The sequence below is a fragment of the Quercus robur genome, chromosome 9 (assembly GCF_932294415.1).
Source record: "Quercus robur chromosome 9, dhQueRobu3.1, whole genome shotgun sequence".
NCBI lineage: Eukaryota > Viridiplantae > Streptophyta > Magnoliopsida > Fagales > Fagaceae > Quercus > Quercus robur.
The window spans coordinates 45,137,543-45,153,597 of record NC_065542.1 but is presented as its reverse complement, the minus strand read 5'-3'; the positions used below and the strand labels follow the sequence as shown (position 1 = coordinate 45,153,597).

The following is a 16,055-nucleotide window of genomic DNA, read 5'->3' as shown; positions in this document are numbered from 1 at the left end:
ACTCACACACATATGCACTTAGATTAAACTAGAGTAGAAATTCTATCTTATATTAAAGAAAAAAAAAATTTCTTAATGATGAATCCATGAGCAATTTTCACAAATCCTCACACTAAGACTCACTAAGACAGACCCGACGAAGGGTTGTGAGGCTTATACCAAGACAAGATGGGAGCTACTACCGCAAAACTCTAGACTTAAATAAAAGAAGTTCTGTATCAATTTATGGAACATTGTAAAAGCTGATTTTCAAGATGCCCCAAGATACCAATTACCTAACCTTCATGGATACCTTTTAATCAGCATGCATTCAGAAATAATATTAATAATAATAATAATAAATTACAAGCATTCAAGGTGCATCAAAATCCAATCTCTCTTGCTCACCAGCTAGTATTTACATACAGCAGAACACAATAATCTACTCTATGCTGGTGATAGCTGTACTGTACACAAAGCTAGCTTTAACCTGTTGAGTAAAAACTGATTTCCCAGTTTAACACCAATTCATTCACTTCCTGTATCAAGAAAATCAAACCAACTACCCACAACTACAGGCAAAAACCTCTGCAGTTAACAAATTCAACAACTGAAAAGGATCTAAGATTCTGAAATTTGAACCAGTCATCCATCAAGGTCACAAGAGGAAAGAATACGCAGGTATGAAATAATTTAACATGTGAGATTAATAGATATAAAATATTTTTTTTTTCCCCTAAAAAAGCCTACCAGCATGTACAGGCATCATTTAACCTACAGGGCACCTTTGTACACTTCAGTTAAAAAGACTGTACACCACTAGAACTCTGATAAACTTTAAACCCAGCCTCCAAAACAGAGATCATCTTCTACTATTTGCAGAACACAAGCTGTGTTCACTTGCTTTTGCCTCTTTCCAAGAAGCACAATTGGTTATAATTGCTACACATGTGCAAGACCATTCCAGGAGGTTTCAAAATCAAACAGAAGCATTCCTGGATCAATGGAAGAAGTCACAGGAGAAAAGATATTTGTTTCAGATGGCATGGAACCACCTGAAACCATGGGAACTGACTGGTTTTCCAAAAACCAGTTGTCAAGATCAAAGTCAGCAAGCTCACAATTAGACTCCTTAATATGGGATGCTTCATGCATAGGCCCAGTACTTTGAAGTTCAGAATTTTCGACTGCAAGTACTTGATCGCTTGGACAGGGAGTTGCACATCCAAACAACTCAGGTAGACTGTCTTCACTGAACTGAGCACTACCCATAAACTGGGAATTAGAATCCTCTACAGATAATGACTCACATGTATATCCTCCACTTTGAACATGGAGATTTCCAATTGGAGGTTGTAGATTGCTTTGAACAGAATTGTTAGGCCAACTGAAATTAAAATCTAAAGAACCTGGATCTGTGGTACTGAAACTTTGATTCCCATGCTGACTGATATTTTGCCCGTCATTTAGACAATTCCCATTCTGATAAATATCTTCGCTAGGTTTTTGGCTTTGATACCCAGGAAGACAAAAATTCTGGCCATCATTTGATTGAGCAATAGACTGATTATATATTTGAGGTTGGGAAGGTATGATATTTCCAGGGAAGCCCAAGTTGGGCTGAGAACAGTCCTGAGGCCTAAATGACTCCAGATTTACACTAGACCTAAAATTCTGCCACCTATTGGGATTTATCTCGTTTGACAATGCTGTTGAAGTAGCATTTCTGGTATGTTGTGCTGCCTGGATACAGCTATTGTTGTTTGACGAAACATACACAGAACTGGGCTTAACACTTCCTGTCTTCTTAAACATTGTATTGGAAGGGGGAATTCTTGGACCCAAATTCCCAACACTACCACGGTCCCGTTGGGTGACACTATGACGTACACCAACAAACTGCTGTGAAATCACATGCGGATGGACTCTGTTTTTTGCCAAAATAGGTGCTGACTGTTGGCTCTTCCCTTGACTTATGATATTTGGCACGGTATAATTATTCGAGGTGGAGCAAGGAAGGATTAAACTTGATCTGGCGACATGATTTGGAGGCTTGGAGTTGGGTGACAACCGAAAAATGTTGAGTGATTGAGCTTGATTACATCGAGCAAGTGGCACAGAGAGAGTAGGATTAGAACACTTTACAGCTGAAAATGTAGTATTTTTTATCGGCTTGAGTTGCTTCCTAAAAGTTTTCCATCTCTCCTCCTTATCGGTGGCATGACAATGGTGGTTCAAGATGACTGAACCTGAATCCCAAAATGGACATGGCGCGCTACATTCGCAAACATAACAGTGGCACTGCATTTTCAGCAAGGATGTAAATCAGAATGGCAAAGCATAATGATGAACATAGGACTAGACAAGTGCTAGATCACATTCTTTGTGTCGTAGCTTAGAAGAGTGATCTTACCTGGTCACAGTGCTTATCATGGGATGTGGAACTGAAAGGATATTTAGCACAAAGATGACGTGGATGAGGATAGTCTCTGCATGCAATCTGCAACAAAACATTTGTTTCTCTTGATAAGTAAATAAGTATTTTAGTGAAAAAGACTACTCAAGGCCAGCTCATACATTTTGAGGCTTAGGGGTGATAAATTTAAGTGGGATTTTTATATATATATATATATATATATATTTAAATATAATTAAATCTTATTTATTTAACTTCTATATTATATTTCAAAAAAAAAAAAAAAAACCTTCTAGATTTTTGAGATGCAAAATTACAAATTATATTTTTGTATTTAGGTTTTATTAACAATCTCTTTTACACTTAATCTTCTTATGATATAATTGACCTTAACTATGATTTTATCAATTTTACTTTATTAAAGAGACATTATTGAAACTTCACTTCTTCTTTTTTAATATTAATTTATCCTTTATTTGTTATTATTATTATTATTTTTTTGTTCAAAATAGGTTTTATTAACAAAAATACATGCATTTGTTCAAAATAGGCAATATAACCCTTAATATACATTAGGAACACACTTCAAGAAAACACAAATTCCCAATAGCCCAAATAAGTATAAAAGCTGCTCAAGTAGGAATTAAAGTAAAGTTACTTATCAAAAAAAAAAAGTAGGAATTAAAGTAGTCTAATTATGTATCTCCATTTCTAGTAACATATTTACTATAACTAACTAAATCAAAGTATATTTTCTCCAACAAAGTACTAAAATTAAATCCTCAGTAACCTAGCAGGCCAATGTTACTGTAATTGTTAAAAAAAAAAAAACAAAAACAAACAAACAAACAAACCTAGGATGTACGGATACGGACACGGGTATGTACGACACAAAGACACGAGCAATTTTTGAAAAATTATTACATGAAACGGCCAGTTCCACACCGGTATGGGTACGGCACCCTAAATGAATTGTCCGTGCTTCCTAGAAAAAAACAAATTTACCTGACCCATATCTGCAACTATAAGCAAGTCATTGGAATTACAGCACAAATTCCTAATAACCCAAAATAAGGGGGGAAAAAAAAGATGCTAAAGTAGTAATAAAGGTAGTCCAATTCTGTATCTCCATTCCTAGTAATTCAGAGTAATTTTCTTTTTTTGATAAGAAATATAATTTCATTGAATAAAGAAAACAATACAGGATACCAAAGCACACAGGCAATGTACTAAGGGATTAAAAAAAAACAGAAAAAACTATAAAGCAAAGAAATTACAACTATTGAACAAAGAATTAAAAGTAAAAACACCCAAAGCATTTTGTCCACTCTAGCAAAGTTTGGAGAAAAAAGCACTAAAAATTAAATCCTCAGCAACCCAACAAGTCTATATATATACCCACAACACCAACATCATTGTAATTCTTAAAATAAAAAAATAAAAAAATTTTGAAACCCCCCAAAAAAAGTTAAAAGCAAAAATTCCCAATAACCCTAAAGTAGGAATAAAAGTAGCCCAATTCTATATCTCCAATTTCTCCATTTTTAGTAACATATTTACCATAACTCACTGAATCAAACTTAGATCAAAGTAAATTTTGATTAACAAAGCACTAAAATTAAATCCTCTGAAAATATAAACAAACCCACAAATCCAAAATTATCATAATTGTAACTAATTTATAAAAATAAATAAATAAACAAACAAATTTACCTGCCCTTTCTCTGCAACTATAAGCAAGTCATCAGACCCAGAATTATCCTTATCATCGTTAACCTCGGCGACCGGATTATTCGGGTCACAATCCAGTACGACGCAATCGTCATCCACATCCTTCATCACCACCGTCGATTTCCTTGACTTGCGTTGGTTCTCGTTGACCACCTCTCTGACCACCACGACGTCGTCGTCAGCCTCCGTATCATCATCGGAGTTCAAATTTCCAAATAGCGCCGACAGCCAATCTAAGTTTTGGTCGCTGGATTTGGTCTCCGCCGATGAACCCTGCTCTTCGTCGGAGCTTATATCCAATATCACCGGCGACGAATCCATATTCCCCCAAAAAACAAAACCAAAAAAGAAAAAAAAATCAAATTTTTGGAAGAATTAGGGTTTTCTAAAGAAAATAAATCGAGAATTTTTCATGTGGGTTCTTGAAATAAAATGAAAAGACAAGAAACTCAAGGGTCTCTAGGGTTTTGAGGGACTTCTGGTTTGGTTTTTTGGGTTATCAGTTTTCAAAGTAAAGAGAGGATTTATTGGCTGTGTGTGAGTGTGTCAGTGAGAGAGAAAGAGAGGTTACCACATTTGGGAAAAAAAGAGGAAAGAGTAGCCACACCAAAATAATAATATTCGCATCAGTTTTTATTAGGTCATGATAATAATAATTGCTTTTAGGACATTAATTAATAATTTACTTTTAAAAAAAAATTTTATAGAAAAAAATTAATATTTTGATAATTTTTTTATTTTTCATAAAAATAATGTCAAATCTTTTATAAAATATAAATTGTTGATCAATATTTTAAGGACACTCGCTTTTATTATAGTTTAATTACTTTTATTAGTTACTACTAATTTTTATCTAAATCTAGATAACATTTTGATCTATTATTAATAATGTAACAATCTACTAATTTCACTCACTAGTGACAAAACTTTTTTTATCTATTATTAATAATTTACAAATAATTTTATATATACACATAAAATTGACAATATTTATTACTTCATAATAATGAGTGGGCAAGATTTTACCGACTCTCATCCACTTGACATTATTATTTTTTTTTACCTATTATTAATAATATATCATATTTTATATATAAAAAAATAATATACCACATGATCTAGGTGTAAAATTTCTTGTAAAATTTGTTGTGTGCATTGCATAGCTCCCAAAAAAAATAGAGGTATGCACATCACACAACATGATGTTCAACAAGTTAAGTGTTTTGTTTTTTCTAATACCATAGATTATCAACTTAGCTCTTGAATGGCTCAACATTAAAAAGTTATGATTAACTTAGGTTTAGTCTTGGGAGTTAAGGGTCTGTTTGGTAGAGCATTTCAAACACACTTTTGAGTATTTTAAACATACTTATATAGATTTTTATACACTTTTTCACCTATATATATCAAAAATACTTAAATAACATTACTTAAATTACTCTACCAAACACCCCCAAAATTATTCTTTTACTCCCGACGTAGTTGATGTTCACAACTTTGATCTAGTACGAGTACGATTGATTAATAAAGATGTCCCCTTCCTAAGGACTTTTTCTCCAAAAACCAAATGACAAAAATGTTACAATTGAGCGAGAAGTAGAGTAGAACCACCCACGAAAAGTGAAACAGTGAAAGTGCAAGTGAAAGTGGAACCCACCAATCAGCTTTTGCATGTTGTACACGCGACTGAAAAGTTTACAGGTGAGTTTGGGCTTTTTTTTTTTTTTTTTCCATTAAGCCGACAAGCCCTCTGTATGTACAATGGACCTGTATAAAAGTCTGGGCCTCAAATTAAATTGACTCCAACAACTTTATTCTCGTAAGTTGTACTTGTTCCTTCCGAACTTTTTTTTTTTTTTTTTTTGGGTGCTTTGGGGTTGGCTGGGCTTGTTGTTTTGCTTAATTTTTGTGATGATTGAATTGGTTTGGCTGGTCAAGATTGAGACTAATTTTTTGCATTGGTTTTACTTTGAAATATTTTTTCTTAAAAAAAAAAGTTTGAGTATAAACATATTTAGAATCATTTTGCTCCCATCTATTATTTGCAGAGGCGGCTGCACATATATTTCAGGAGTTCAAATGAACCCCCTGACTTGAAAAAAAAAAAAAATTTGCATACTTTGTTTTAAATCTTACACACTCTGGTCAAATATCAGCTTATCTCACAATCAAACAACAACTTATTGTATTATTTATGGATGGATGAGTGTGGTTGTGTGAGTTAATAATTATAAAGTGCAAGTGGAGTTGAGTTTTTTCATTTAGTTTAAAATATTTTTATAAAAAATGACAAATATATAACCACAATTGCATAAAAACAAAAATATTATACAAACTTAACAAAATAAAATGGTCATACTTATATTAACAATAGATAATGAAAACTAATAATAAACTATCATGAGACAATTTCAAAATATGAAAACTTGTAGAATAAAATTGTAAAATTTTATGTATTTGTGTGTTTTTGTTTTCAATAACTCAATATATTCAAGTTATTTTTTTTTTAAATTAAATTTTTGTTTAATTTAAGTTTCTTAATAACCCCCTAAAAAAAATTCCTAGAGCCGCCACTGATTATTTGATGACTAAAGAAATCATTCAAATATAGTTTAGTACATAACTTTTTTAAGGAATCATATGACTTGTTAAAATAAAACACATAAATGGTTTAATAAATCAACACGTGTTTTGTTGGAAAATTATAGTTCCAAGCAAGTTTGAAACAAAAATTCTATCCTTTCTGTGTTTGTTTTTTGAGAAATTTGTTGACTTTGATTTCTACTTTGAGATCCCCCCCAAAAAACTTTGTACATTCGTTTTTCAAGAAAATTTGAATAGTTGCCAAAGAAACTTTGGGAGAAAATAGAAGGAAAATGAAAAATAAAATAAAAACAAAAAAATGTTAGACTAAAAGAATCTTCTTTTAGCCACATTAAAACTATGTGATTCATTTTGAATTGAGGTGACACTTAACTAACGCTTCAACATGACATATGGACAAAAAGATTAAAAACCAAACTCTATGTAATTTTAAGGGTACATATTCTAATTTTAAAACTTTAGGAGGTAAAATCAAAATTACCTTAAAACTTTAAGGATGTAAATTGTAACTTAATCGAAAAGGAGAAGCCTTGCTCTGTTATTAACTTTTTATCCCAAAAAAATTCTAAGTTTTTTTTTTTTTTTTTTTGAAAAATCTTTTATCTTGTCTCTGGTACAAGCCTTTTTTCCCTTCAAAGCTTGGTGGCAAGAATTTCATGTGTTTTCCTTTTTCAATCATAATGTAATTCTTATCTATAATTACCTAGTGTGTGTGGGGACTAGAAACTACACACAAAACACTATGGAAAAAAAAAAAAATATATATATATATATATATATGACAAAAAAGAGGTGTGGATTTTAGCTATTTTGGGGGGGGGGGGGGGGGGGGAGTACACCATAGAAAGAAGAATACAAGCAAATACCAAAGGAACAAAATAATTGAGAAGCCGAGTAAAGAGGAACACAATAGAGAGCGGGTTACAGAACTAGGTCTTTGACAGAGGAAACGTAGTTACGACCAAGCCATGCAACCAGTTGGACGTAAGGATCTTCCTTCAAACTTTTGGAGTAACGGTCCCTGGGGCTGTCTCTTCTACTTCTAGCTCTTTTCTCTTTCTCTATCATTTTCTCCTTTCTGCTTGCGATCCCCTTTCCATGGGGGTCTCCTTCTCTTATATAGCATCCTTCCTAAGATCATGACCCTACACTTGTCAACCATCTGACCTTCCACTCGAGTGCCTGTCCCATAGGTCATCCTTCCTCTTTTCTGTGAGTTGCACTGGCCAAGATGATTCTGCGTCCCTGTCCCTTCCACATTAATGCGGCTGGAAAAGTAGTTCCTTGGCATTTAATGCGGCAGTTGTGGTTGCCCCCCTTTCTGAACGTCACGCACTGTTCCTTCGTATGGGGTGAACTTCGCCAGGTATGGAGTGCGAGTTGGACACTTACTTGGTGAGTCCGAGGAGGTACTCCTCCTCGGACGCCCCCAGCAGGCCCGGCCCATCATGGTTGGGATGGGATATCTTACGCCTATGCCTTTTCTTCTTATCGTGGCTGGGCTTGGTACATGAACTACGGCCCAACATCAGCTGACAGATTTTACCCCCCACAACAATAATCACCCATCTCGGGATGACATGACCATTAGCCTATGAATCCCTTCATTTTGGTCACAGCCAATACAGTTATCCTCAAAATAAGTGTTTGTGTGAATCTAGTGAAGGAGAGGTTCTTGAAAAAAAAAAAATATATCATGTTAATTTGTTTTTTTAATAGCTAATGAGCCATCATTATTTTATGGTTTTTGTTATTGAATTAATGATATTGTAGAATCTGAACTAAATATTTTAAAATGAAATGTCAAAATTAAAAAAAATACATGTGGTTGAGTTCCCTAAAAACTTTAGAGGATCCAAATTCTAGTTTGGATGCATTAAAGCTTAATTGTTTTATAAAATAAAAGATCTTGCACTATTACTCTGTCAGTCTCATTTATCACTCTCTCCACTGATTTACTGACTTAACAATTAGAATTGAGGATTCTCTTTCTTAGTAAGGTACCTATTAGGTTGCAAAGATTCGCCACCATTCGGTTCCCATAATGTTGCAGTTACGTCTCTTCTCCCAAAATTTTACCAATCTATACTAGCTTACTCAATTCGCAAAGTATCTTATAGGTATAAATACTATCATATATTTAAATAAAAATTCTATGAAAAAAAATATTAAAAATTGATGTACAAGCCGTACTGAAAGTCATCTCAAGACCTAATTCTGGAAAGGAAAATTTAAGATAATTAATTGCAATTACGTCCCAAAATTGATACAGTTTGTCAATTATTGATTTATTATTAGGTTTTTTTTTTTTTTTTTTTTTTTTGGGAGATTGGGATTTGAGAGAAGACAATTATTAGTTTTTATGTGGCCCATTCCGTGCATATGTAGTACTTAATCAATGGTGGATTTTTCTATCGTCAGATTAGGCCCACCAAGCCATAAGACCTCTAAAGTCTAAACTATAATCAATGGGCAACTCTCGTACAGCAACTTGTTAGGCAGCATTTCTGACTGATTCCACCTCTGCCATTTTAGGACTTTCTCTTTGAACATTAGTATGGGAGAATGTTAATACTAAATATAGGGGATATTTGGTATTTTAAATCCCAAAATGTATTACATCAGGAAATATTATTGTTAAGTATTGCATTTTTATTTTGCAATAGTGCTACAGTGCAATTCTATCTTTAGAATTGCATTGTAGCACAATTCTTAAAAAAAAAAAAAGCTAATATTTTACTTTGATGGTGATTAGAAGAAAGAAAGAATAAATGATCGTGATTAGGGAGAATATTATTTTATTGTGTAAATATATTATTTTAATGAGTAGAATAGGAAGATAAAAGTCTGGAATGCTGGAAGTATTGTAAAATGGGATGGTACAATTGATAAAATAACTTTTTGGAATGGTAAAATAAAATAGAGTAACATTTCCTAATGCTAATGTAATACAAATTTATTAAGCTTTCGTAAAATAGTGTGTAATTTTTTTTTTTTTTTTTTTCATTTTGGTAAACCAGAAAATTTTATAAACGATGCAGGGTAAACATGGTTAGGAGGGCAGAGCCTCTCCTAATATAGCCCAATCTACTATAATAAAGCTAAATACAAATGTCGGCAGGTGGACTATGGAAAATAATAAAATCCTGGCTTTGATCCGGTCATTTTCTAGTCAAGACATCTGCACATTGGTTAGCTGCACGGAGAGAGTGCTTCATCACCACTCAAAAACAACCATCGCATAATAATTAAACTGCTGCTATGAGAGTTAGTAAAGGCCACTCAAAAACAACCATCTTATCAACTTTATAAATTGCTTGATATGGTAATATGGTGCCAATTATATTCAAGTGAAAGCTGCACTTTTGCCTGCAATTTGTTTTTCTTGGAAAGTAAATAAATATTTTATTGGAAAAGATTACTCAATAGATTTTGAGGATTAACTTGATAAATTTAAGTGGGATTTAAATATAATAAATAAATATCAATTAAACTATATCCATAAAATTAAACTTCCGATCTTATAATTAAAAAAAAAAAAAAAAAAAAAAAAAAAAAAACCATTCTTCTTGCTCTTTGAGATGCAAAAAAATTACTAATTAAATTTTATATTCATATTTTAATAACATCTTTTACCATTGAAATTGAAGATAGCCAATCAACTTAATCCATAAGATTTTATCAATCTTGATTTATAAAAAAGGATTATTGCAACTTCACTTAATAACGTGGTACTTAGGAAGTACACATACTTTATTAAGGGTATTATATCTATGTCATATTGGCGTCATATAAGTAACAGTGTCATATTATTGTTGTATAAGTAACAATGTCATATTAGTGTCATACTCGCTACATTATGCTATAATTTTTTAGAAATTGTAATTCCCACATCTATACCCTTACCCATAACACCAATATATATAATTATATATATAAACAAGAGGATTTTTTTTTTTAATATATAACCAATTCTAGAACTAAAATAAGTTTAAAAAATCAATAAATGAACAGTCACATAAAACAATCTAGGCAAAAATGGCCCATTACCATCAATTTTCAAAATAAATTGCCCAGAAACACTGTTTCCAAACTATATAGCAATATACCACTTTTTTAGGTACTCGAGCTTGGCAAGCTCGAGTACCATGTTTTTTTAATCCACTATCGCCCCATATTCAAGGAGCCCTATAGTGGCGTTTTTAATCCCTATAGTGACGTTTTCGGGCCAAAAAACGCCACTATAGGGCCCCTTGAACCTGTTATGGGACTTGTAAAAAAATTTTGCAGGAAAACGCCGCTATATGGCCCAAAAACGTCACTATAGGGCTTAAAAACGCCACTATAGGGCCCCTTAACCTGTTATGGGGACTTATAAAAAAAATTTTGCAGGAAAACGCCGCTATAGGGACCGAAAACGTCACTATAGGGCCCCTTAACCTGGTATGGGGCTTAAAAACGCCGCTATAGGGCCCGAAAACGTCACTATAGGGCTTAAAAACGCCACTATAGGGCTCTTTGAATATGGGGCGACAGTGGATTAAAAAAACATGGTACTCGAGCTTGGCAGGCTCGAGTACCTAAAAAAGTGGTATATACCTATATAGTTTGGAAACAGTGTTTCTGGGCAAATTATTTTGAAAATTGATGGTAATGGGCCATTTTTGCCAACAATCTATATAACTTTCCAAGAGGGCCACATTGTTTAGCTTCTTTTTAGTCAAGAGAAATGGAAATAGGGTGGCCCATCTGTTAGCCTAATGGGCCTTTTGTAACAATGTAAATGATTTAATCTGGCCCATATCTTTTGGACTTTCCCCATATCTTTGGTTGTTAAATGTAAGATCCCTACATGCCACGTAGCCCAAAACACGCCATGTCCAACTTAATTTTTGTTGTTCAGAGCAGTACAATATCTAAGAAAAAGTAGGATTTTAGTTAGCTCAATTAGTAAAGTCTCTGATGGTTGTATAAGAGATTTGAAGTTCAATTTCTGTCTATACCAAAAACTGATTGGTATCTTTGTCTGATGATAAAGAGCTATTATTAGGAATGAATATCATAGGTTTGAAACTCTCTTAAAAAAAAAAAAATACTTACTATCAAATGACACATCAGTCGTATTAAAATCAGAGTGTTAGTAAAGTGGTTATTTTTGCGCACATTTTTTGTCATTTTTTAGGTTTTGATATGGTGAATGTGGTATTATTTGATACCAAATACTTTCTCATAATTTTGGGGTATTGTTTAGTTCTTCCATGGCTAAAAACTAGTCTTGAATCAATTTCCTCCCCTTGTAAAACAAAAAACAAAACTTAACATTTGTTAACTTTCTCCTTCTGCCCAAATTTATCCCTGCTCTCCAAGGCTCCAAATCAAACGCATGAGTCCTTGTGTGTACGTGTGCACATATCTTATCATATGTCCATGTATAAACACACCAAATGAGTCAATTTTGTATTGTACTAGCAGGTATGGCCAAAACATATCACATTGGTCACCCAAATTGTTATACAATAGCTCTATTTGAAATATTTTAGTTTACTTGACCGTTTTGCTCAAGCAGACCAGGTGAAATATAGGCAAACATTTTGTCTTCTTTAATATATTTTGCTCAAGTGAGATTTAGTTTTTCTTATACAAACTTGGTTTTGCTTGGTTTTATAATACCGCATGCATGGGCTACTATATGGTATTAGGATTCTGAAAACCCTACTAAGCCTAATTTATTAATTATTATGTAAATGTAGTTAAGTTCATTAAAGCATACAGTTCAAAATAGCAAAGATGTTACCATTTAGGCTTTTTCATTGTGCCATCAAACCGAAACATGTTAATTATTTTAGTTCTGCTTTCTCTCTCCATATCATTTTTTTTTTCTTATTTTTAGCACAATGCTTTTCATAAACTGTCATTTTCATCTAGAATTGAATATGCACTTTTCAACAGTGAATGTAGGTGGGTCGTGAAGCCTAAAAAGAGAAAAATTAAAGAAATTTCGTTTTTTGCTATAAAAAATATCCAAAGAAAAAAGAAATCATTAGTATCTCTAATATCTTTTTTTTTTTTTTTTTTGAAAGCTACCTCTAATATCTTCTTAACGCGACGTTTTAACGCCAAATTAAATATATATGGCGGAAAAGAAAATTAGTACCGAACTTTAATTACTCCACATATTGCTTTAAAAGTTCTAAAAATGGAAACTAAATCGACTTGCTGAAATTTAATTTTGTTTTATGGAAATTGATTATAGTTTTGTTGACTTTCTCCCATACAGGATAGTTGAAATAGTGCAACTATTTTGGTTGGGAGATACAAATGCCATTGATTTGAGATGGGAAAATGGGTATACGTCCTAAAGCGACGCATGGGACTTGCATGGCTTATACGTTGGGCAGAGTGATCGATGTGATAAAAATGAGTTAGTTTTTATAAGCCTTCTGTACCAATATATAAGGACAACCATGCATCAATTTTATCAATGTTTGCTTTGTGTTTTCCGAAGCACATCGTTTGCAATATGAAATTAGTGAATTTTATGGGGTGATTAGTTAGTATCAAGGAATAGTTGTTGACTTCTCCCAAAAAAAAAAAAAAAAAAACAAAAGGAATAGTTGATGATTATCTTTGGGAAATAAATTTTATAGGATTGTAATTTCGTGGACTACAATCCCCTTTTTAATATTTGATGAAAATGTGAGACATACAACAACAATAATAACATCATGTGAACTACATAAATAGATAAGAATTACTCATTCTTTCCACTTTATTAAATTACTATAGTAATACTATAGCAATCCCTTTTTTTTTTTTCCTCTATGGAATAGGTTTCTTGACAATTGGTTTGTGAATTGGGAAAGGGGGAAAGAGTGGCTTCTTAAGAGGTGGGAATGGCTTCTTTATTATTGGAATTGGATGGGGAAATGGCTTTTTGAATACTGGAATTGGAGGCTTCTTAAAAAATGGAATAGGTTTCTCATCAAGAAATGGTTTCTTCAAATCTGGAATAGGTGGGAGAGGCTTCTTAATTGGTAATGGCTTCTTGAAATGTGGAAGTGGCTTCTTGAAAGGTGGAAGTGGTGGAAGAGATGGTTTCTTGAAGGGTGGAAGTGGCTTCTTTACTATTGGAATTGGTGGAATAACTGGTTTTTCGAAACCTGGAACTGTTGGAAATGGCTTCTTAACAATTGGAATTGGTGGAGGAAGTGGTTTCTTAAAAACTGGAATTGGATGAGGAATTGGCTTCTTGAAAATTGGAATTTTCGGTGGGAATGGCTTCTTAAAAAAGGGAATAGGTTTCTTGAATTTCCCTTCATCAAGGTCTGCAGCTGTATTGAACTCTTCGTTATGAGATGGTACACCAAGTCCTGCACATATAAGTGCACAAAATCAACACAACTCATTTCAAATTATAAGATGGAACAATGAGATTGATATCATATGCATGTTTGCTGCATATCATTTAAAATGATGGTGTTTAGGGATCAAAATCCATTGGTGCTAAAGAGAAAATTTCAATGCTAAAACATATGCATGTGCCTTAGTTTGTCAAATGTCAAAGATCTTACTATCATTGTTAAAAATTAGCAACAAGTAGCAATGACTCAAAATGTTTAAACATATAAGGAAGCAACCTAAATAGCTAGCTTTGCAAAACATCCCTCTTTTTTAACAGAACAATATACCTGAAGTGGTTTGGTCTTGCTCAGCATAGCAACTCACAACAAGCAAGAAGCAAACCAAGGAGCCCAAAAAAGCCCCTTGACAAAAGGATTTAGTTCTCATTGTGAACTCTCCTTATACTACCTTATGATAGTATAATGAAAACTAAAACTTTGACACAGTGACTCACTTCGAATCCCATATCCCTTAATATATTGTGAGCTTCATGAAGCTGAATAAGCGGCTCAATTGTGACACCCATGCTGCACTAATTAAGTGTTTCATGCAACAATGTTTTGGGGCCATTAATTTTGGTATGTTGTCTTTAAGGGGGGAAGAAGGTAGCTAGTAGTGGTTGCCGAATTTAATTTGTGGCTCAAATGCCATTTTCTTCATTGAATAATCTCTCCCCCACCACGTGCTAATGAGTATGCACTGTCTTATCTTGTTTTCATTATCAGTAAATTTTGTTTTGCACCAAGTTTAGAAAGGTAATATGAGTTTCATGTTCTACTTCTACTATTTGAGCCCATGCAAATATAGTTGAAGGGTTTGAATAATTGAATGAGGCCACAACATTGGGATTAAAATCCTTCTCATTCACTAATTTTATTTTTTGTAAAAATTGAGGTTTGTGCTTCAAACTATCAACCATGTTTCTCTCTCTCTCTCTCTAATAATTTGATAATTACAAAAATAATAGAGGAGAGATTTGAACCATGAGCATCTTTTCGTACCAGTGTGCAAACCGGAACGAGAATAACCTCTGTTCCACCTCGGATCAAATTTCGGCTAGTTTCGGGCATTCCGGTCAATTTTGGCCGAAATGTAATTTTCGTCTAGAATGAGTTTTTTTTTTTTTTTTTTTTTTTTTTTTTTTTTTTTTTTTTTTTTTTTTCCAACCTAAGGACATTTTTCACCATTACATGCAAAAACGTTTTGAGTTCCATAGATTCTATTCTACCTCGCAGCATCAAATACAACCCAAAAATCCACAACAATGAAGTGATGCACAGAGAGAGAAAGAGAGAGAGAGAGGTAAGAACCCGAAGGTGAACTTGGATCATTCTTTGAGCCTAAGGTAGATTACTCATGAAACTTCAACCTTCACATATTTGCAATTTTGCAGCACAAAGAGAGTGGTAGAAGAAATCTTGCAACAAAGAGAGTGTTGTGAGTTAAAAGTTAAAAACTCAAACTCAAAGTAAAGAGTTTGAACACTAGGACTTGGGTAAAGGAGTTGGGGTTAGGTGGGGTAGGTGGAATATCTTAAATAGGTAAGCAAGCAAATGATGCCACGTTTTTTCTTTTCTAGCAAATAGTGCCACATAACCTAAGGCTAGAAGTCTAACATGTGCTGCCAATTAAAAATAGTACTACACTACTACCTGTTTAGAAGAAAAAAAATCACATATTGTTCTAAAAAAGGTACCTAATTAATAGTATATAAATAATATTTAAAAAATAAATAATCAACTCATTATTTGCTTATTTGTGGTTACTTTGGTAATTAATTAATTACTTATTATTATCTTTTGAAAATTTTATTGAAAGAGATATATATATATATATATAATATATATTTAAAAAAATGAAAAATCACCTCATTATTTGCTTATTTGTGGTTACTTTGGTAATTAATTAATGGGTCATGCTAACG

General features: G+C 33.0%; 2 protein-coding genes across 2 annotated transcripts; both read right to left on the bottom strand.

Annotated features, from left to right (window-relative positions):
- Nucleotides 1-293: 293 nt before the first annotated feature.
- On the bottom strand, nt 294-4,733 carry LOC126698632 (RPM1 interacting protein 13). The gene is made up of 3 exons (XM_050396002.1): nt 4,109-4,733; nt 2,393-2,479; nt 294-2,280 (listed from the first exon to the last, which is right to left on the bottom strand). Exons 1-3 carry the CDS (start codon nt 4,445-4,447, stop codon nt 922-924), a joined length of 1,785 nt encoding a protein of 594 aa, XP_050251959.1. The 5' UTR covers nt 4,448-4,733; the 3' UTR covers nt 294-921.
- Nucleotides 4,734-13,351: 8,618 nt separating this feature from the next.
- On the bottom strand, nt 13,352-14,591 carry LOC126698631 (proline-rich protein 4-like). Its single transcript, XM_050396001.1, has 2 exons — nt 14,419-14,591; nt 13,352-14,100 (listed from the first exon to the last, which is right to left on the bottom strand). Exons 1-2 carry the CDS (start codon nt 14,516-14,518, stop codon nt 13,550-13,552), a joined length of 651 nt encoding a protein of 216 aa, XP_050251958.1. The 5' UTR covers nt 14,519-14,591; the 3' UTR covers nt 13,352-13,549.
- Nucleotides 14,592-16,055: the final 1,464 nt, after the last annotated feature.

Bases quoted from the DNA above. Each gene is read 5' to 3' on its own strand.
- LOC126698632 (XM_050396002.1), bottom strand. From the start codon at position 4,447: ATGGATTCGTCGCCGGTGATATTGGATATAAGCTCCGACGAAGAGCAG. The intron at 2,480-4,108 runs GTAAATTTGTTT...GTTTTGTTGCAG, and splicing joins TAGTTGCAGAGAAAGGGCAG to ATTGCATGCAGAGACTATCC. The intron at 2,281-2,392 runs GTAAGATCACTC...CTGAAAATGCAG, and splicing joins ATGATAAGCACTGTGACCAG to TGCCACTGTTATGTTTGCGA.
- LOC126698631 (XM_050396001.1), bottom strand. From the start codon at position 14,518: ATGAGAACTAAATCCTTTTGTCAAGGGGCTTTTTTGGGCTCCTTGGTT. The intron at 14,101-14,418 runs GTATATTGTTCT...TTATATGTGCAG, and splicing joins GCAAGACCAAACCACTTCAG to GACTTGGTGTACCATCTCAT.